At 43.0% G+C, this 22,858-nt stretch overlaps 1 protein-coding gene across 2 annotated transcripts in view; it reads left to right on the forward strand.

Annotated features, from left to right (window-relative positions):
- The window catches only part of TOP1 (DNA topoisomerase I), a 66,043-nt gene that overhangs the window by 37,567 nt on the left and 5,618 nt on the right, over positions 1-22,858 (forward strand). The window contains exons 4-15 of one of the 2 annotated variants that reach the window (XM_002190004.7): positions 1,302-1,428; positions 1,966-2,024; positions 4,766-4,861; positions 7,286-7,361; positions 8,292-8,389; positions 12,798-12,913; positions 16,160-16,281; positions 16,936-17,058; positions 18,471-18,658; positions 19,281-19,425; positions 20,459-20,602; positions 21,638-21,823. In XM_002190004.7, the coding sequence (XP_002190040.3) occupies positions 1,302-1,428; positions 1,966-2,024; positions 4,766-4,861; positions 7,286-7,361; positions 8,292-8,389; positions 12,798-12,913; positions 16,160-16,281; positions 16,936-17,058; positions 18,471-18,658; positions 19,281-19,425; positions 20,459-20,602; positions 21,638-21,823 (1,480 nt within the window). Of the gene's footprint in view, positions 1-1,301; positions 1,429-1,965; positions 2,025-4,765; positions 4,862-5,785; positions 5,970-7,270; positions 7,362-8,291; positions 8,390-12,797; positions 12,914-16,159; positions 16,282-16,935; positions 17,059-18,470; positions 18,659-19,280; positions 19,426-20,458; positions 20,603-21,637; positions 21,824-22,858 lie in introns of those variants that run through there. The other variant, XM_072917213.1, reaches the window with a different exon arrangement.

The raw sequence follows: 22,858 nt of genomic DNA on the forward strand, positions 1-22,858 counted from the left end.
CCTGAGTGTTGAAATAACTGAAATAAGGAAAGTGCCTTTTTCTAGTAAAGCTTTGCAGTGCATTTTGTAATCCTGGAGAAGCACAGTGTGTCCTAGAGAACAGCAGTGATGGGAGTCAAGTGCTGAGAAGGGAGAGTGTGAACAGAGCCAGCATGAGGACTGCAGCTTGGTTAGTGCCTACCCCTGCTGATTTGCACCATGTCTTTGACTTGCTAAAGCCCTGGGTGACCTCAGGGAGTCCACACAACCTTATAAGTGTGTATTGAAGGCCTGTAGAATTGCCAAGCTTGTTGCTTGGCTTCCACACCGCTGCTGCTAATCCTTGTGGCCAGTTCCTGATGTTTCTATTCTGAGTCTCCTGAGAGTATTGCCTCACTTTTGACTTCAAGGTTTGTCATTCCATGAGAAACCTCATTTTCATTTGAAAACAGCCATGTGTCTTTCTAGCTGATAAGAAAAATGAAAATGTGATACAAATTTATCCTGATGTCTCAGAAATCAGAAGTGGGTAGAAATAGAATAATAAAGGTTGATTTTCTTCTCCTTGTATGCATTTTCTCCTGTGTTCTGACTAAAGATTCTAGGTATTAAACTCTCAGTACTGCTATTCATAACACCAGAGTAGTTACAGACCAGACTCTCACTTGGAAACACCTTTGTTGGGTCCTTGCCCCACACAGTGGGGCTGTTCCAGCAGAGCTGGGCTGGCTGTGGCAGCATCAACAGCTCCAGCTGAGGACTGCAGCATTATTCCTGCCTTTTCTGTTTGACTTTGCATAAACACAAGGACATCACATATCCTGTTTGCTCTGGTTTTCCCATCTGTTTGGGAATAATAGAGATCAGCGCTTTTCTCTTTAAGTTCCAGAGATGAGAGCTGCTACAATGACAAACTGTTGTCTGAGCAAAAGCTGACACGGGCATTGACGGGGCTGGCGGCTCTGTTCCAGTGACCTTTTATGTGGACTAGGAAAAAGAGGAAAAGCAGAGACAGTGGGAATTCATCCTAAAGTGTTGAGCTTTAAGTGTAGCAGCTGTGGATTTCCTCAGCAATCCAGGCTGATGGGTGTCCTGAAGTGGAGGCTTGGCAACTGGAATGTTGTGGTATTCCTCCTGTTCTTCTTCCTCACAGGGAGAACGGGTCATGCCTGACAGGAGACTGTGGTGGATCTTCCTGTTAAGGTGATCCCTTATTTTTTAGGGTTTGTAATCATCAAAACCTGTGACTCTTTACCACTGGAAATTGTATTAGTCAAATCTCCTTGTGTTCTCCTCTGCAAACACACTCTCTTGTCTTGCAGTGAGCACAAAGATTCCTCGGAAAAGAAACACAAAGACAAGGAGAAAACCAAACACAAAGATGGCAGCTCAGAGAAACACAAAGACAAACACAAAGATAAAGACAAGGAGAAGAGAAAGGAAGAGAAGGTGGGTGTCTCCTGTGGGAGAGACAAGAGGATGGCTCTGGCTTATAATACTGAATAGTGCAAACTCAGTGGGTTAGATGTAGCTTGTGCTTCCGAGTTTTTATCAACTTGGAGAGAATTAGTCCCATGCTAACATAGACACTTTTTTTGTGGAGTGATAGTTACGAACTCATAAGGGCTTTATCTGCAGGTATGTGAATAGAAACAGTTCCACTGTGGAGCTTTGTCCACTGGCTCCACATTTTCTCCCATTACATTTCACTTTGCCAAGCTTGGGTTCAGAGACAAGGGAGAAAAATCAGTCATCTCACATTCAGTCCATGCAAGAACAAACTATATACTTAATTCCAATTTGCTGAGGAAATTGGAGGGCCAAAAAGTACTGAATTGACTAAGACTTTCAGAAAATGTTGCCTCTGTCATGTAGCTCACTAAGGACTGCAGGGGACGGAGATAGTCACAGTTCCTTCTGCAAGTTAAATACTCTGTGTTGTATGTTGGAAAATGCTGATCAGCTCCTACTTTTTATGTTTTTCAGATGAAGTCATCTTCTGGTGATATAAAAATAAAGAAGGAAAAGGAAAATGGTTTCTCCAGGTAAGAAATCAGGTCTATGATTTGGAAAAAGCTGCAGTTCGACTTTTCACTGGTGCTCCGTGTTTGAATCATCTCAATTGCTCTTCAGAAAAAATTGGGGCACTCTTAAACCCTTCAGTAGATACATTCTTCTCAATTATGAGAATGGGTAGATCCGCTTGCCCAGTAACTGGAGATGGGAGCTGTGGAATACCTGGTGTCTGCCTCCACATGCTGGCTTTGTCTGAGTACTCAGGAGCTGCATTCTGCTGAGGACAGGCTGAGCTATGGGAGCACTGGTAGCTGAATTTGAAAGAGCCTCTGTTGTAGAATTGGAACTTGAACCCTGCAGACAGTCTGCTGGAGACAAGACCTAGCAAAGCCAGTCCAGGTTGCCTCTGTGTCTCTCCTGTGTTGTGACTGCAGCCTGAAGCCTTTGCAGAGGAGTGACAAGTGACATGTACAATTAGAAATACCTTCAGGAAATGCATAGATGTCCTACTCTAGTACTAAATTCCTGCTTGTAATAGAACCTCCTGGACTTGAATGTTGCCTCAGTCATCACTAAGTAGTCTTATTAAAAACATGAAGTGAGCAATTGATAGAAGAGTACATTTTCTTAATAGTCAGAGTACATTTTCTTAATAGTCAGCCGAGATCTCTTGTGACTTGTTTACAGTTCAGCCATTGGTTATTTTTAAGGTGCTAAATCCAGTCCACTGATTTACTGAAGGTGTGTTGGTATGGTGGATGCATGCATTCATATCTGTTAGTCAAGGACAGCGCTTAGTTCATGAATTCTTTCAGTTTGTGAGCCCACTTAAAATCAAAACAAACAAAATCTTTCCAGTCTCTTCCACGTTCTGTGGATACAGAGAGGTTGGGAGAAGGCACCGGCCTGGCCCATGCCTTTTGGGTATTCTTTGTTTTGAGTGTGCCCTATTGACATGAGTTCTTCCATCTCTTTCATTTCCCGGCTCTTATTTAAAAATGCAGAGGAAGGAGTCAGGCTTGGCGCAGGGCAGAGGCGCCATCTCCAGGCCCTTGGGGGAATACTCTGGAAGTGGAAGGAGTGACATTCAGGTGTTTCATGGTGGAGCAGACAATAACTCTCTCTGGCCTCTGCTGTTCAGCAGAATGGCTCGATGTGCTAATCTCACCAGGGATGTTGGATGCTCTCCTATCAACATAACTGAATCCTCCTTAGGTCCAAGAGCATTTTTTCATGTGTTTGAGAAAAGACTGGAGGAGCCATTGCATTTGTGCCTTCTTCAGGGCCAAGTGATGGCTAAGAGTAGTTATTTTATTTTTTTTTCCTGCTGAAATATTATTTTATGAGTTCTGCAGAGAAAAATGTCCTCACTCAGATGATTTTGATTTTCTTTCTTAAGACTTGATATGATGAGCAGTGTTGCAGTCTTGCAAACAATGCAAGTCAAGGTTCATCTTGGTCATACAGATCCTTTCTTTCACAGACTCACACTTTATTTCTTCCATTACAAAACCTTGTGCAATGTTTCAGTGTTAAAATAGTTAAAATTCCTAGTGACTTTACACACTGTAGTTCTGCATTTCTGCCTGAAAGGGAGAATATATTAAGTGGGATGATTACCTTTTTTTCCATAGATGTTTTGCAACTCTCTCTGTGCTGCAGACTTGTGTCTTAGTCAATTCCAGGCGATGCAACAGAAATGGCTTCGTAGAGCAGCTTGTTTGTGTCTCCCCTGAGCTGCATCTTCCAGCACTGCAGTGGCTTTATAGCTGTGAAGGAGCAAACTGCTTTTTCTGCTTCATGGACACACTGCCAGCTAACATGAGACCCCCTAATGTCTCCTGCTGACTATGGTCTACAAAGCTGAATGCTGCTTATTTTAACTCCTTCTTCAACCTGATTGCAAAATCTACATCTTGGCTTGGAAGCTGGGTCAATTTGATATAGAAATTGTAGGTAGGACATGAAAAAGGAAGTCCAAGATGGCACTAAGTGCTTCAAAATGTAATTTTGGACACTTTGAGACGTCTTTTTCTTTATGTAGATCAGTGAAATGCTTCTCTGAAGTCTAGAAATAACGAGTTTGTCTAACAGAATAAGGTCTCTTGCACCCATACACTATTTTTTTTCTTATTGCTAATTATGACATAATTGACATTATGGCTGGAAACATTGAGCCTAACTTTTGTGGTCTGTTGAAAGGGACAGGATTGTTTGCTTCCTCCAGTTTGGACAGTGAAAAGAGACTGATGTGTTTAACTTTGCCAAATCTTTGTTTCCTTTTCTGGTTTTCACATGCCTCAATATTTAGTTGGCAAAATGTTCCAGCGAATAGCTTTTAAATCATTGTTTAGTTGATAATCTTTTTCTGTCTTAGAAGGCTCAATAAGGATATTGAGTTGAAACTAAATAACATCTTGCATTTGACTCCACACAGGCATTTCAGTTTTTAAGTATATTTGAAAGTGCTGGAAGCTACAGTTTTTACTCAAAACCTCAGAGAAACAAAATGAGCTTTGAGCCGTTGAAATTGAACTTGATGTTTCTTGAGAAATGGCAAATGTGTAGACATTGAATTACTCTCATTACACTGTCTGTGAGTATTCAGAAAATGACACATCTCAAGCCTTTGCTGTCTTGTGATGGCAGCACATTCCATGGAAGACGTGCCCATTTTGCAGATGATTATTTCTTAAAACTTAGTTGTTGCTGGTTTCCAAGAAACTTCATCTTTGAAGGTAGAACTGTGTTTCTTTGCTTCTTTTTGTAGTCCACCACGTATTAAAGATGAACCAGATGATGATGGGTTTTATGCATCACCTAAAGAGGACTCCAAACTCCTGAAGAGACCTCGAGAGGATGATGAGTAAGTAGCGTGGGTGCTGGTGACTTGGATGTTTGCCTTTAGTTTCAAAAGGAGAACATTGAAGGGAGCAGGTGGAATTTCAAGTGATCAGCACAGACGTCTTGAGATGGGTACTGGAGGTCTCAGACCTGACTCCTTATGCTGTTACAAGTTCTCTGAGCAGGACAGGGGTAGTATTTGTGCTGTGCAAGGCAAAATTCCACTACCTGCTTCTGCAGATACTGCTGTGAAATGTTGCAGAACCAGTAAATGAAAAAGAAAAACCCCAGAAGGCAGGTAAAGGCTGATGAAGACTGTAAAGCAGAAATGTGAGCACGTGAGGTATTAACATAGCTAAGTGGCTGCAGTGGTTTCTGTTGGGCAAGGAAATGACTACACAAGAAGTAGAAAATGCACTGTCAGCCTGTTTGGAGGCAGGGGGAGGTTTGCCTGCACTGGCTGGCGTGGTTTGCCTGGAGTCTCAATGTGTCATAAGTTACACTGAGGGTTGTTGTCTCAAAGAGAAACACCCTTGATGTTCTCCTGACACAGGAACCCACTGACATACAAGCTCAGTTCCATCTTGCTGGGATCTTCCATTGTACCCGTCCAGCTCTTCACACAGTTTGGCTTCATTAGCAGTCACGAGTTAAAGGGTTGGGAGGGTTTCACCATGGTGGTGCTCCATCCCTGCAGGTCTCGGTTTCCAAGAGACATGGGTGGGACATCTTTTCTTTTGTGTAATCACTTGCTGCCTTCTGCTAGGTTTGTATGACTTCCCCTCTCACATCTGCAATGGGAAGATTAAGAATTGGGGTGTTCCTGTACATTAGGGTGTGTTTTGTCTGCCTAAAGCTCAAGAATAGTGACAATAAGGTTGAGTGCCTATGGATGAGCGTCAAGGGGAAGGCTGGTAATGCAGATATACTGCTGAGAACCTTGCTCCAGACCACCCAGCCAGGAGGATGAGGTGGATGAGCAATGCTATGAGTGTCGGGCTGACATTTCACCACTGCCAGCCCTTGTTCTTGTGGGAGACTTTAACCTGCTGGATACCTACTGGAAACTCAACACAGCAAAGAGGAGGCAGGCTGGGAGGTTCCTGGAGTGTGTGGAAAAGAACTTTCTGGTAAGGACAGCTGTGGCCTTACAGGGGTAATACCCTGATGGACCTGCTGTTCACAAACAGAAGGCAGGTGGGAGATGTGGTGGTTGGAGGCTGTCATGAGCATCAGTGGGCTGAGACCACCAGCATGGTGTTCAACAAGACCAAGTGCCAGTTCTGACACTTTGATCACAACCCTCTGCACAGCTCCAGGCTGGGGGCAGAGTTGCTGGAAAGGGCCCAGCAGAAAAGGCCCTGGGGATGGTGGTCAGCAGCAGCTGAACATGAGCCCAGGTGGCCAAGAAGGCCAATGGCACGTGCCTGTATCAGGAATAGTGGCCAGCAGGACCAGGGAGGTGATTCTGCCCCTTTACTGGGCGCTGGTGAGGGCACCTCAGGTTCAGTTCAGGAAGGACATCAAGGTGTGGGAGGAAGTCCAGAAGAAGGCAGTGGAGCTCGGGAAGGGTCTGGAGCAGAAGTCCAGTGAGGAGCAGCTGGGGGGGCTCAGCCTGGAGAACAGAAAGCTCAGGGGTGACCTTATCACTCTCAGACCTTGTCACTCTCCAGCACTCCCTGACAGGAGGGTGCAGCCAGTTGGGGGTCAGGCTCTGCACTCCAGAACAAGGACTAGGACATGGTCTTAGGCTGCACCCTGCAGCAAGGGAGCTTTAGGTTGGACATTAGGAGGAATTTCTTCACAGAAAGGGCAATTAGACATTGGAATGGGCTGCCCAGGGAGGTGGTGGAGTCACTGTCCCTGGAGGCGTTTAAGGAAAGACTGGACGTGGCACTCAGTGTCCTGGTCTGGTTGACAAGGCAGTGTTGAGTCATAGGTTGGACTGGATGATCTCAGAGGTCTTTTCCAACCTCACTGGAAATGAGGTTGTGTTTATGTAATTTGCCAGTACTCAATTTCACTTCACTATTAACTAGTAGGGGGTGCAAAGAGTGAGTCTTGTGGGCAAGATCCCAGTCTGATGACTGGAAAGAGAATTGGGATAGAACATGCCAGTAAGGTTTTACCCATTTATCCCATCCCATGGAATCACTGCATGGCTACTAATGCTTTTGAATCGATTCTTCGTTGAGGAAGATGTTTGTTTCAGCAGTGAAACTTGTGGAAAGGTATTGATAATAACATCTTGTAGGATTTGTAAGCTATTGTGCTGGATTTGGATTATTGAGTCTTCTGAAAGAGGAGGGTATAAATTATATTCTTTATAAATTAAAAGTGCCAGCTATGCTGCAAGCTTGTACACATAAACTTTGTATGTCTGTGACTTCTCTTTATTTGTACTGGAAAATGGATCGATTTCATCAGCAAGTCTTTTTGTTCTTAGTGCTGACTACAAACCCAAGAAAATCAAAACAGAAGACATCAAGAAAGCAAAGAAAAGGAAACAAGAGGAGGAAGAGGTAATGTAACAGACAAGTTCATTTTTATCATAAAGAAGAGCCAGGCTATTTGGTGTTAGCATTATGCAGAGCAAGGGGAATCTTATTTTGTCTGGAACAGAGCTGTGTGTGGCAGATCCCCACTTATGGTGCAGATATTAATTTATCTGAACTGTAATTTTTAAAAGGTCAGGGAAATTTCTTTCCAACCCTTAAAACAAAGGATGGAGAAGATGCCTCTGGGACATGAACCTCCAGGCTGTTCAGGCAATTCACAGTCCTTCTGTTAGGGAGCTGGCAGGGGGCAGGGGAGCCTTGCTCACAACATGTGCTAATTGCAGGGTTCAGAGGCAGTGGAGATGGAAAAGAGATTAGATACTAGAAGGAAGCTTAAAGCAGTTAGATGGAGCCTAGGTGGAAATTTCTTTGGAGAGGGACTTGCAAAAGGTTAGCCTTAATTTGAGACTGACAAACTACACATCTAGCAAAGACACCCTTGTGAGACACATGTTGCAGCACCTCTGGACAATAGTGTTAATTTAATTCTTCCCTTCAAAGGAAGTGTCTCTACACTGAGCATGCACCACGGTAAACCACCTGGTTATGGTGGTTGTGCTCTGCAGCATTTGCCAGACCAGACACACCAGTGCAGGCCAGGGAGGAGGTTCTGTAACACAGCAATTCCCTTCCCATGGCCCAGACTTGCCCCTTATCAGGTGATAACTGGCTGTGTGCATTTAGCATGTCCCCAGTGTAAAGTAAAAGAATTTGGCTGAAAACTTGAGTGGGGCCATCAGCAGACTTTGACTTAATGGGATGATCTAAGAGCACATTTATGTGGTGAAGCCGCAGGAGTTCAGATCTTATATACCCCAAGAGAGTATTTCAGTTCTTTTCAGGGGAGGGGGAAATAGAGTAGGTTGTTCTGACAGGATTTTACTCATTTTGCAGGACAGCAAAGCAAAGAAAGTCAAGAGCAAAGATAAGAAAGTCCCCGAAGCAGACAAAAGAAAGAAGCCGAAAAAAGAAGAGGAGCAAAAATGGAAATGGTAACTATATATAGTCAGTGCTGTGGGCTCCCATCTGCACCTGGACTTGCCTGTACCTCCCATGCTGGCTGAATAAGCACATCTGGCTTTCTCTTCTGTTGATTCATGAGGATTTGTTCTGAATAATTGGCTTACTTTCTGGTAAGCTCTAAATAAATACCTCATTCACTGTGTTCATCCTCTGAAGTAGAAGTGATATCCCTAAAACAGGAAATAAGTGTTTTGGTGGGGTTGTCTGGGTAGGTTTTGTTTTTTTTTTCTTCCCTATCTGTGCTGTAGAAGCTGCCTATAATGATCAGATACCAATATTCTTGTGCCCAGAAGCTGCTCTGTGCTGACACTCTTGAGAGCAGTACGAAAGGTTGTAGGCTTGGGGGTGTCAGCAGGAATATATTAATAGGTGCAGGTGGATTAAGGAATATATTGAGTGCAGATGTGTTAAGCAGTATTTTATCTAGTAGAACTAGTAGAGTTCTTAACTAGTAGAGTGCTTAACTGTGTTAAGCAGTATTTTATCTAGTATTTATCTAGTAGAACTTATCTGTGTTCCATAGAAGTACAGCATGAGTGGGTATCATCTGTGCCTCTCAAAACTGCTCCTGCCTCTGGCACAAAAAATGAAACTTCATCAAGTGGCCAGTTAGCTCAGCCTGTTTGACAAATGATTTCTGAAAATGAGTTTTAAATTAAAAACACTTTCTGTCTGGCCCAGGATCCTTAAGTAACATCACTGAAGTTGTACTTTCAACCACTCTTAAATTTTTTTAGTATCTTTTTAAAATAAGTCTGACCTTTGTGGTTCATTTGGAAGACAGACCTGTGATACATCAGTCGTGCTCTGTGTAAGAAACCTGCTGGATTTTTTTTTTTTTTTTAACTCTCCATAGTAATTTAAGCTGTTATTTCTAGATTTGAGGGAGCTACCATTTGTGTGTTTTGAAGTTTTGGCCTTAGGACTTCCCTCATTTTAGTGCACATGTACTTCTTGAAAGCATGTGTGTTTTCTGCCCACCTGTAATGTATTTTTATGGCCTTTCAGGGATGTTTCCTTGATATTTTCTCAGATCATTTGGATGTTTTTAATATATATGTAGAGTTGAGGAAAGTCTTTGTAATCTTCTTCAATCCTTTCAGGTTCAATCCTTTACTCCTTTATTGACACTATTACTGATTCATCCTTAAAAAGAAGAAAAAAATCTTGTGTAGTGTTCATAGTCTTTACATATTTCTCTTTGACTGTCACAACTTCCTCAGAACATGAGCACTTGCAAATCTTTTTCATACTTGAATACTCTCTTAGAAACTTGGGTTTCTAGCCTCTCCCCCAAACTCCCCTTTTTCCTGAGCAATCCGCTTTTTTCTCAAATCCTTTGACAGCATGTTTTTAATGTGCTGTAACATTACCAAACCACAGGGACATAAAGCAATAGGAAAACTACAGAAGGTCTTTTTAAGCCTTAACGATCTGGGTTTTTTTGGCTTTGTCTCAGCTCTAACTTAGTATTCTGTTATCCCAGCTCCCTTTTATTGTGAGCTGTATCCTTGAACAGCAGACCTTTACTGGAAAGCTGTGCTGTTCTCCCCTCACCTGCCTGGGCAGCACAGGCCCCTTTAGCAGTGTTAAGCCCTGCAGTTTGTGCTTACTGCTGATGAGAAGTCCCTTAGAAAGCAAGAATTTTGCAGAATTTGGCACAAGCTAGCTGCATCCTTCTGCTGATGTTCCTGTCATCCAACTGCAGCTTTGTATAGCGTTTCTCTGCTGGACAAGGTTTCATCTGCACTTCACTTGTTTCTCTTAAGGGCATTTTATGTTCCATCTGAGTCAATTCTCTGAGCGTCTGATACCTTTTTTTGGCTGCTTCCTCAAGTGCTTGCTGCCTTGAGCATTTTCATCCTCACTTGTTTGAATGCTTGATGCAGACATCCCCAAGGCACTGGCCTCATTCATCACCGAGTGGAGCTCTTGCAGAGGTCATTTTCACGCCCTGTCAGCGTGTGAAGAATGTGATCCACAAGTGCACCTTAGGAGCACTTCTCCCACCTTGTGTTACAGCAAGTTCGTTTCCTTGAAATAACATATCCCTGAGGTATGTTCTGGGTTTTTTTTTCTCAAGAATGTTCTCTCTTTTCATTCCATTTGAAAGATCTTCTCCAACTTTTCCTCCCTGAGCCACCCTGGCATATTTAGACAAGTTTGATGTGGGATTTAATTAAGAAGCCTATATGACTGTTGAGATGTTGCTGGAATCAGTGAGGCAACTTTCCTAATAGGCAGAATTCTCCCACAAAATCATGTGTACAACGTTGCTTTAGAACTAGAAACTGCCAAGGACAGTGGTGCTTTTCCTGTTTGAAACTAAATGAGGATGAAAAATGAGCTACACTCAGGAGACTCACTTTTATCTTTTGTCTTACTGCTTATGTGTGGTGTTTAGGAAGGTGGTGGAGGTGGGATTTGGGATGGTTTGTGGTCTTTTGGGGGCACACTTTCTGGTAGTTTTGAGCTTAGAAACTACCCCATGAATTCCATGTTCCCTTGTAGCCTTCCCAGAAGGCGCAATGTCCTTCTGCTGTCTGTTTAAACTGCTGCCTTTCTAGTACTGCTTTTACATGCATCCTTTGTAAAAGAACAGGAAGGGATAGAGGTACTGATTTTTTCACCAAGTAAATACCAGAGGAATAAATTTTAGAAAACAAGAATGACAAACCTGTCCTGAAAAGCAGTAACTACTGTGAATGATGCCCTTATTTTGTTCTTACTGGAATAAAATTGCTCATTGTCAGAGAGAAGAAGCTTATTCTGGCTGAGAGTGGTTTAGATTTATTTTGCTGAATGGAGCTTCTGGATGGAAGAACCTAGGCGTATGTTTGACAAAACATTTATATTTCTAGCTTCTAATTAATTAAAAACCAACAAAACACAACAATCATTAGGAATGTAAATATTTGGAATCTGTGTCAATATTGGTTTCTTATATCAACATGGTTTACTCGAGCCTTCTTTTCAGTCAGGGGCTGAAGTCTGACATGCAGTTCTGTACTGGTAGCTGGGTTTGGGTGCTTTGCTGTTAAAGCTGTTGCTTCTCATCAGAAGAAGTCAGGTCCAGTGGTATGGTCAAAGATGGTGCCTTTCAAACTCCAGCCAGCTGCTGTGTTGCTGCTGTTCCTAAATTGTTGATGTACAGACACAAGTGAAACATTTTGAGTGTCTTCTAGCAGAAACTGTTGTTCAGTGTTTATCTTCCATGCTGTGACTTTTATCTCGGTAGAGATGAAGCAATCAGTCAGTGCATCACAGCTCCTGAGATGCAGGCAGCACATCTTTGCTCAGCTGCTGTGGCACCTGGAATGGGAATGCTGCTCCTTAGGGCTGACACCAGACAGAAGCTTAAACCTCTTTTTTTATTGTCATGGCTGCTCAACAAAGTTGTCTGGGCAATTCAGAGACTGAGTGCTGTGACAGGTTAATGGTCTTGCAGTTGATTGATTGCTGAGGTGAAATAGCCTTTCCCAGCAGGGAATCCTGTGCCAGCAGCATGTAGCAGTAATGTCGTGGTAATCGTGAAAGGAGCTTGGAGGGGAGGAGTGTGGAATCAGTGGCCTGGGCACTGGGAACTGGGGGGAGGATCCTGGCCTGGCAGGACCCTTTTCTCTGCAGATGAATTGCTGACCCTGCTCCCTTGGAATGTGGGATTGGTGGCGCCTGCCTTGCTGTGTTGTGATACCAAATGCATCACTTGCAAAGCATTTTTATAGAGCATTTTTACAGAGTGTCTTAAAGGCAAACATGCAGTTTTCTGGGCTGCTCTGTTTTTCTTCAAGTATGCTTTTCTTACCCAGAGAATTTGAATGAATTTAAAATGACAGAGCAGATTTTAGTCTTTCTTGTCCAAGCAGGTTTTTTCTCATTTAGGTCATAAATGAACATCTGTTTCTTTATCTCTGCCTTTAATGGCATATTGTCCACATCTCAAAGCAGCTGCATAATATACCACAATTGTTTGACTTTGCTGAGCAGGCATCCTGGACCTGATGTTGGATCACAGCTGAAACTAATTTGGCATGATCCTAGCTGGTTTACAGGGTCCAAGTCTTATTTTCTTAAGATCTAAGCAATTTCAGCTGTGTGATTTTGTGAAAAGAGGAGCAAATGAGAGGTGAGGAGTCGGATGGCATCAAGATAATCTGCAGCCCAAGGTGTTCTGCTTATGGATGTGACTGTGCTTTTGGAAAAAGAAAAGGAGGAAAAAAAGGAATTAAATGGTGATAGTACATTGAGTATTTGTTGTTGGTCTGTACCCGACAAAGCAGCGACTTCTTGCTGATTTAGCATACTCTCATACCCACACAGTAATAAAATTAAGATTGGGAGCTTAAAATTGTATTGGTTCATATTTCTCTCTTGAAGGTGGGAAGAAGAGCGCTACCCTGAAGGCATTAAATGGAAGTTCCTAGAGCACAAAGGTCCTGTATTTGCTCCACCATATGAACCTCTGCCTGAAAATGTCAAGTTTTATTATGATGGTGAGTTAATCTGTTTCTACTTGCTAGAAAGGGAAATAAACATCTCAGGGTATTGCTGTGTTCTCCAGGGTACTGAAGAGCTGAGGAGGTGGTTGTGTTTTAGTGGTTCACTTAAATCAGCTCCTCAGCAGCAAAGTGAGGTCTGTGGAAGGAAAGGCATTTACCTGAGCCTGCTGAATTCTGCTGTTGCAGTGACACAGGGATGAACCTGCTCTCAGTTCCTTATGGGGGTGAATCTCTCAGGTTCCTTAGCAGAATGAGGGTGTCTGATGCCTCAGAGGAGCAGTGACCAGTGGAGTATGTAATTGTAGCTGCCTCATCACTGGTCACCTTTAGGCTTGCTCTTGTTTTCTTTAACCTCAAGAACTGCAACTTCCATCATCCGTGGTGAAATTCATCATCATTTGGTGGCGTGAGCGAAAGAAAAGATAATTGAATTTGGGTACAGATGATTAGGATCTTGTAGGAATTAATGGGATGACCCTGGTCTCAAGGACAGAGCCCTCTCATGTAAGTCATGGGCCCATTCCCTGACCACTGCCTGTGGTAGAACTAATTGGTGTGGGATTCAAGTATCCTGGGCTGCCTGGCTGGTAGAGACTCATGTGGAAGGGATTATATGATGTGATGCCTGTTGGAGCCTGGACTTGATGACCTGTGTGTTTCCTGTCTGTGATCGTGTTAAATGAAGGATCAAATTTACTCAGGATTGAATTAAGTGGGAGGTATTTGAATGGATGAAAATGTAATTTTTGGTGATGGAGACATCTGCACATGGAACTCTTCCAGGAGCAACGTGCTGTTTTCATGTGACATGACACAATGTTTTTAAATACTGAGGAATAGGTGGCATTACATTTTCAGCAGAAAAGTAGTGAAATAAATATGCTGTAGCCTATTAAAGGCCATCTCCAAGCAAGTAGCACAGTGATCAAAGATGTCTGCAGCCTTCTTTCTTAGGGTTTGATAAGAGCTGATACAAAGTTGGAAGATATTTTCCTGTACTGAAAAATGCATGATCTCTCCTGTTGTCTAGAGAAGGGGAGGGGCAGATTGCACTGTGCTATCCCTTGGTGCAGACAGCAATAAGCTCCTCTTCTCTCCAGCCATCTATTTCACAGAGCCTCTGCAGGGATTTCTGCAACCTCTGCCTCTGTCATCACAGAAATTCATCAATAAGCTCAACAGTCATAGGCTGGGCAGGGAGGGGGTCTGGCAAATAAAGACATCCCATAAGTCTTCCTTGAGAAACTAGGCAAAAAATCAGCTGTCTGATTTACACAGCAGCTGCTGAGAGCCTCTGTCTGTGGTCACAAGGCATTGTCTCATTTCAGGATTATCCCAGGGTGATTTGTAGAGCCCAGTAATGAGGCTGTGGCTGGCCAGCAGCCGGCTCACACCGGAGGAATCTGTCCCTGGCCCAGGGATTCACTGCCTGCTTTCAGCTCACATAAAAACTGCTGGGGCTCTTGGAAGGGCCTGTGATAGTGACTCGGGGAAGGAGCTTGAAATGCCAAAGCCATCCTTTTTCAGTGCCTGTGGGTTAACCAGTCACTGCTCAGGCCAGAGGTGGTTCCAGCTTGCCCATTTTTCTGTAGATGGGGCAAGGTAGGAGTGTAGGTGGTGGCAGCTGCAGTTGTGGCCATGGGGTTTCTTCTGCTCATTATGTCCCCTGGTTGCTCTGGTTTTCAGTTTTAAATCAGGTAACTAATAGTCATGCCCCTGCAATAAATCCTTTCTTTACCAGCTCTGTCACTGAGAGTCTTTTCAAACCTTAGGGGAAAAACAAAAAAGGAAATTGTTTCCAATTAAATATATTCTAAAGTGATTATATAAAGGTGACTGATCCTTCAGCTAGCTGGGAAAAATATCAGACATTTTAGCCCCATAGCATGTTACTAACTCAATAGCCTCTGTTAAGCTGAAATTGCAGCCTGGAAAAACAGTTTCCCTTGCTGTCTTTCCCTTCCCCCATTTCCTGTTATAAGCAAACAAATGCTGTATTTTAGGTTACAGCTTAAAAATTGGCAGAGTTACTGTTGGTTTAATTTAATTGTGGAATATTCTCAGATCATTGAGAGGACGTTTTGCTAAGTCCTGTTTTACGAGGTTTTATAGATCTTTTAAGGCTTTATAGCGGACTCCCATGCTTTAATTTTAGAGATGATGCAACTTTTGAAAATATGTAGTAAACCCAAAGCATGGTATTTTTTTTTCCAAGAGCACAGATTGAACAGTTTCTGGTGTTCACTTGTGTGCAGTAAAATGGCTGTTAAAAATTCCCATGTATTGACGGGCAAGCATTGGAACTTCAAATATTTCTTGCAACTAAACTGGAGATGTGAGCTGCATGCAGAATCCTTCAGAGGGATGGCTGGCACCCCATGTTTCATCAGGAATGCAGTCAGCACCAAGAAAAGCTCGATAAGAATGTTAGATGTTGAATCCACAGCCTCGATACAGCAGCAGCCTCTTTCCTTGTGCTTCAGTCTCCCCTTGCAGCAATTCCACTTTGTGCTGCAGTCATGCAGAGAAGGTGGAATGTGACCCCTCCGTTCACTGACAGCTCAGTCTTTCTTAAAAATGACTGCCTTTTGAGCCTGCTGGGAGATGCAGGAGTGCATTCCCACAGCAGAGGGAACAATTAGCAGAACCCTGACACGTTTCCTTACAATGAGGGAGAGTTCAATATTTGGCATCTCTTCCCAGCCTATTTGTAGTGTATCCAGAGGAAGGGCTCTTCCTGCCTACCAGTAGCTAAAGGCTGGAAGGGGTGTTCCAAGGGGGAGTCTGTCTGTGCACTGAAAAGGAATACAGGGACTGTATTTCCCATATGTCTGAGTGCTGGAATATGAAATTTAATAAAATCCTTGCTTTTTTGACATCAAACAGCAGTGTCTCCCCAGGAGCGTGCCCAGCACGGGGGTAGCTCAGCAGAGGGTTTCCTGCAGCAGGCCTTTTCCCCTTCCTGCCCTGCAGCCCAGACCTGCCTCACATCAAATTGCTGTTGCTTATTTAATGTTTAGATTCCAGAGGAAATTTTTTTTTTCAAAATGTTTGTGGTGGAAGTCAAGCAGTTGCACTTCTCTGTTTCCTTTGTCCATTCAAGTTGCTGTATTATGTAATGTTTTAAGACAAACTTCTCTGTAGTAAAAATACAGTCCTTTAGGGTAGTTACTGTGTTCTTTTTATGACTTTGATTCCTGTTTACCATTTTCTTTATAAGAAGAAAACCTTTCTTTGTAGGTAAAGTCATGAAGCTGAGTACCAAAGCAGAAGAAGTTGCCACATTCTTTGCGAAAATGCTTGATCATGAGTACACTACAAAGGAGATCTTCAGGAAAAACTTCTTCAAGGACTGGAGAAAGGTATGCACGTAGTCCTGGGCTGCAGTGACTGTGGACATGGCCAGTGTCTCCTCAGCACTGACCAGAGAAGAGGGGCTGCTGTTCCATGCACACAGAGTTTCCCATTTCTCCTGTAGTTTCACCAGGAAAGACCCTAGCATAAATGCCTTTCTAAACCAACAAAGTCAGGTTCCTCTGTTGCAGCACCATGGGGTGTACCTGACTTACCGAGTACATGACTTGTATAAGAGCCAGATTTACTAGAAAGAAACCCCTTTCCAAAGAACTAAAACAGAGGTGTTCCCTTCAGTCATCAGCCATAACAACAAGCCTTTAGATAAGTTTGGTGCAGTTTTCCTGGGTATATTTCTAGGTTTTTCTCCCCATCCCTCAGCAGTCCCAGTCAGGGTGTGGGAGTTCTTTGGGAAGTGGTGCAGCATTTCCCAGTGCTTGGGGCGATCAGAACCCTTCAAGGCCAGTGCTCCATAGGATCTGCTGCCTGTCCTTTCCTCTCTGACCTCAGCTGCAGTGAGCCTGTACAAGAATTTGGGGATGCTGGGGGATGGGGGGGTTATTGTGAGAACCTGCCTGTTGTCCCTGTTTAGGCTGCCTGGAGTAGGATAAGCTCTTTGTGTGTGTGTGTATAAACTTAAAGCACTGCTTTCTTTCTGCAAGGAAATGACCTCTGAAGAGAAGAGCACTATCACCAGCCTCAGCAAGTGTGACTTCACTCACATGAGCCAGTATTTCAAAGCTCAGTCGGAAGCTAGGAAACAGATGTCCAAGGAGGAGAAACAGGTACCAGTGGGAATTCAAGGAGGCTTTGTGGTTGTAAACATCTTTGTGCAATCATTCCCCTCGCTGTGCACACGTCACTGTTTTTCACCAGATTATTGCATTCATGTGGACTGTAGGAGTGTGCACTGTGCAGCTCAGGTAGGGCAAAGCACTGTGTTTACAGCTGAATCTTCACCCTGACTTGAAATGGTATTGATAGGGCTGATCCTGCTTAAGGAAAGAAAGTAACTGCTTAAGTAAACTTAAGTAACTGCTTAAGTCAATTAAGAGAATCAGAGGTGTTGCCTCTGGGTTCATTGCTCCCTGGGAAATAATGAGCAGTGGATAGTCAGTTAAGGATGGCTTAGATCAGAATGGGGGAAAGTATGCAGCAATGCTATTAGTGAATAAAATGAGAGAAGAAATCTTAAAGTAATCAAGTAATGCTCTTTTTTGAATAAAAAATGAATTTTATTATCCAGTAGCGTGGCTACAGTGTCTTGTAGGTTAAGAATTAAATTAACTGCAATGGATGTCAGTAGGTGGAAACATTCCCCAAGTTCTCAGTTGATCTGCAATGCTCAAGTAGTTGTCCTTTGAATGAAGGGCCTGGCAGCTTGGAATTACAGCCTTTGGGATCAGAGGGATCCCATCAAATTGAGAGCCCTTGTCTTCCTGCTGTTTCCGTTTGATAAATGAGGGTGAGCCCTTCAGTTCCTGTCCATGGTAGCTCTTAAAATGGAGCAGAAATGGCTTTTTCTGTTTCTTAGCTGGTGCAGCAGTGCTGTCTGTGGGTCAGATGTTTTATTTTGAGCTGTAGTGTTTGTCTTTTTCCTTCTATATAATTAGAGTTCAGACACAGAAGTATGTAGTGAAATCTCAGCACATTCTTTCTTAGAAGACTGTGTTCTGCTTGTGAAACCATTTGCTGACACAGGCTTGACATGCAGCAGCCTGGAGACATTCCTTTGCCTGCTTTCTGATGCCGAGTTCAAACACTGAAGTCTTTTATACACAGCATTTTTATACATAAACAAGATAGGAAGTCCAGTGGATGTCAGATGTTCGGTATAAAATATAAAGTAGCACTGTTGTGCTGGGGGTACTCTTGAAGCCGAGATACATGCATGGAGATACACCCCCTCCTGTTGTAGCAAAATTGTAGTTACCTTCAGCAGCACTCATCTGTTTCCCTCAAATACAACTTTTCAGAGAGTTTTCACATATTCTTTCCCTTTTTCCAGTTTGTGCTGTGTGAATTTTATGAATGCTTTTCTGACCAGCCTGATACACTTGCCATGATGGGAATCTGTTTTTTGGTTGGGTCTTCAGCCTTAGTGTGGCATAAATATAAAAATGTTTCAAGTCTTGGCACATAAAGGTGCATGTGGTGCTGCTTGTACCATATCATCTTTGGTTTCGGCTTTTCCCAGAAAATCAAAGAGGAGAATGAGCGGCTGTTGAAGGAGTATGGTTACTGTGTGATGGACAACCACAAGGAAAGGATTGCCAACTTTAAGATTGAGCCCCCAGGTCTCTTCCGAGGTCGTGGGAACCATCCCAAAATGGGGATGTTGAAGAGGCGCATCATGCCCGAAGACATCATCATAAACTGCAGCAAGTGAGCACTGCATGCTTCACGCCTTGGCTTTGCTTTCTAGAGCTCATTTCTTAAAACCCTGTATAAGTTGATACTCAAACATGTAGGATTAGGGATGCAGCTCATCTTGTTCTAGGATGGATAAGAAACTGAGTCATACAAGCAAAGACTGAGCAAGGCAATCATGGGTTTCATGTAGAACTTCTTCAATATATTTTCTGCCTCACGCCTACAGCCTACATCTGCCTAAACTGCCTTTCCTGATAGTACTTCCAGAATAATTTTCCTATAGATAGGTTGCCCTATCTTGTCTTCCATGATGTTGAAGGCTAAGGTTTGGTGGGCTTTTCTTCACTCTCTCTAGTCTTCTTAAGTGTCCACATTATTATATACAGTGTTCACAAATCAAAACTGGTCCTCGCAATTACAGTATATGTTCAGCAGGTACATGTTGGTAGCAGTTATATTACTGATCGTTGTTCAATTTGATTTACTTGGTTTCGTGCTTATGGAGATAATGCACTTCTGTTGCCTCAGTTCCTTCTCCTACACTTTCTTTGTGTAATGCTGTTTATTACCGTCTCTGTTTTGATGCTGGTGGTATTTAACTAGTTTGTATGATCTGTTTTCTAATTCTCTGTAGAGATTCCAAAATCCCTGCCCCTCCACCAGGACACAAATGGAAGGAGGTTCGGCATGATAACAAAGTGACCTGGCTGGTGTCGTGGACTGAGAACATCCAGGGCTCTATCAAATACATCATGTTGAACCCTAGCTCAAGAATTAAGGTAAAGATGCAGTTAAAAAAGCAAAACCAAAGCAGTCTTCTTGGTCGTGTTTCCGAGAGGCAAATGTAGCTCGTGGTTAGGAGAGAGACAGGAGGTAAAACTGTACCTGGTTTCATCCTACAGTGGTTGAAAAACATAGGAAACCTTCTGTGCTTCTGTTCCCCCTTGAAAAGAGAGGGTAGAGTTACTGCCCAGGAGAGCAGGTGAAATCTGGAAAATGTCTCCTGAAAAGCATTGTGTCATTCCTAGTAGGAATCCTTCAACCTGTGTAAACCTAAAAGGAAGCAATTTATCCAAGAACAGTCTTGCTCTGGTGGATATTTCACATACATTTGGCCTTAACTTCCCCTGCCTGGTACTGCAGTGAAGTTCTAACCATGGGTTGCTAATTAGTTGTTTGTAAAATTAAAAACCTGGCCAGGCTCCTGGCTGAGAAGGCTGGTAAGGATCTCATGACTGAAGGAAAACAAACTCCTGCTGCGGGAGCAAATACCCAGTCTGTGGATCAAGTCCATAAAAGCAAGAATTTAAGCTCCTTTCATGAAGTCTTTTTCTGAGAGATTTTTTCCTGGATTGGAAACAAGGAGTTTGTCCTACAAATACAGGAGGAAAAATATCTCTATTCCTTGTGAATTCCTGCCCTCTTTTTGCTGTGTCTTGAATATATAATAATGATGATGAACTGTTGATGTTGCTTTTGCCTTTTATGGGTATTTAATTACACAGCTGAAAGAACATAAGTGCCATCTGAATAAAGCAAAGGAAACCATTTGTATTTTGAGAAGCAGGGAAGATGTGTCTTTTGTGTCTCTCTCTAGTTGCTTCCATGGAAGTATTTAATATCATGGAAATCTGAATGACCTGCAGCTGTGTGGCAGCACAGTGTGAAGCTGAGCTGTGCAGCAGCAGCATCTCAGTGCTTTTGTACAGCGAGATTGTTTGGCACACAGGGGCTTGCAAAGCCTTGAGATGCACATTGGAGCTAGTCCTCTGCCTTCTCTGCAGTGCTGACCCTGTTCCAACTTCCCTGCAGGGTGAGAAGGACTGGCAGAAGTACGAGACAGCTCGGAGGTTGAAGAAGTGTGTAGATAAAATCCGGAATCAATACCGAGAAGACTGGAAATCCAAAGAGATGAAAGTACGGCAGAGGGCTGTGGCACTGTACTTCATTGATAAGGTGAGGCTCCTTCCTTGGCTCCTCTCACCCTCCCTGTCCTGCTGGGAACACTTGGGAATGCTTGTCTTTGAAGGCAGAATTGAGCCCAGTTACTGAGGTGTCCTGAGACTTCCTGGTGGGCAGGCTCCTTTTCCTTCCCATTACCTGGAATCCAGAGCAATAAACTATTGTACTAAACACAGCTATTTCAGGCAGCATTGTTCAATTCAGGCAAAACTCACAGCCTGGCTCCAGAATCACCCAGTTGGATTAGTGGGAAGTTTGTGTGGGCCTTTTGTCTCTAGCTGCTTCAGTTTTCCTGCTGGGAATTTCTTCTGGTTTGTCACCTCTTCAGTATGAGGTCACAGTTGTGAGGTTTTGTAATTATGCTATATTTTCACCACAGCATAAAGAAAACTGCAGTTGTCTTGACGCATTTAAAGCAACATAAAATCAGTTCCCAGAGAGCTGTTCCCTAGTAGCATATGGTGTCTTGACTAACTAAACAGGTTATGTTCAAAATGGTTTGATGTAAACCAGGGAACTTTGATGTGAATAATTGTGGTTTCATATGACCACTGAAGATTTCAAAAGTTAGAATTTGTTTTATCCAGCACTGTTAAAATATGTGGGTTTTATGCAGTCAAATGTAGCCTTTAGATAATTTATACAAGCCAATATTTATATAACCTGTATGCTATTTGAAATGTATTTAGTGTGCAGTGAATAGGTAGGACCATAGAAGATGAACAACTGAACCATATTAATTGTTTCAAGTAGAATTCACATGAAAGTCAATTTGATTTTTAAAAACTGACACACTTTTTGAAATTAATTTATGTTACTCCAGCCTGTCTCACAGTTTGAGTTACTTAATGAGCAAAAGCTGGTAAAGCATCCTGGCTTAAACTCTTTAAAAAAAAAAAAAAAAAAAAAAAGGGAGATATTCTCCTCTGGACCCTGCTGGTTCTAGGCCAGTAGCTGAAGGTTTGCAATATCCCTTTATTCTGGGGACAGTTTGAATTCCTTACCTCTCTTGTCTTGATGTAAATGTAGCTTGCCCTGAGAGCTGGTAATGAAAAAGAAGAGGGAGAGACAGCTGACACCGTGGGCTGCTGCTCTCTGAGAGTAGAGCACATCAAGCTGCACCCTGAGCTGGATGGGCAGGAATACGTGGTTGAGTTCGACTTCCTCGGGAAGGACTCCATCCGATACTACAACAAGGTCCCTGTGGAGAAGAGGGTAAGGCACCTCCACAAGCACACACACACACTGAAGAGCACAGAGATCTGTCAGCACAGTCTGGATGGCATTAACTGGTTGCTTTATCCCTGCTCAGATACCGAGACAGAAAATAAGTCAGTTAGTGTGACATCCTTGTGGTGTGACACAGCCCAGTAGATGAGATGTTCAGACATCTTGCAGCTCTTCCCTGTGGTCTCAGTGTGAAGAGTTGACATACAGAACTGTAACAGCTGTGTTAGACAAGCTTCCTGGGTCTCATTCTCATGATCAGAGTTGGTTTTGTCGCCTGTAGATGGTGGAGTTGCAGACCTGTATGACAAGGTACAGCAGAAACGGTTCTGAAGTGCTGCTGGCACTGGCAGAGCAGCAGTTTGATTGGGGCTTTGATAATAGATACCTCTGTCACAGTGGTTTGGGTCACCTTGGAGCTGAGCCCTCTCACAGAAAATCTTGATCTCGGCTGCTCCAGAGCCTATGGAGAAGGTGCACTGATACCTCTGGCCTATGTACTTGGGTGTCTGCCAGCCAAGACTTCTTATGCCATGTTAATTCTTTTATTTCTGTCATCCACCAGTTTTCAAATCTGCTGTAATTTTGACCTCATTTCAGAATCAATCCCTATATAGCAGCACGAACCTGGAGGGCACTATACAAAATGTTTTTGGGTGTAACAGCTTTGCATCTGGCCCATAACTCTGTGGTCTGAGTTAGATACCCTGTGTATAATACTGTGGTAATTGTCGTGACAGCCAGCAATAAATGTTGGTGCCTTGAGGAGCAAAACAACTGAAAAAAAAATGAAACTACTGCTGCTCTAGAAATTAATGTGTGCTGGAATTCTTGGTTCACTGTGTAAAGAAGAAAACATATTTTTCTATTTAAATTTATTGGTATCCCTTGGTATTTTTTCAGTTCTTAAAATGGGGAGTTGAGTATTGTGGAACTAAAAATCTTTTTATATTAGGTGTCTATGGAAGAATGTGTGTTGTTGAGAAACTGGAGAATTGGAGCATGCAGAACTGGGTTTTGTGG

Source organism: Taeniopygia guttata, chromosome 20 (assembly GCF_048771995.1).
Source record: "Taeniopygia guttata chromosome 20, bTaeGut7.mat, whole genome shotgun sequence".
Lineage (NCBI taxonomy): Eukaryota > Metazoa > Chordata > Aves > Passeriformes > Estrildidae > Taeniopygia > Taeniopygia guttata.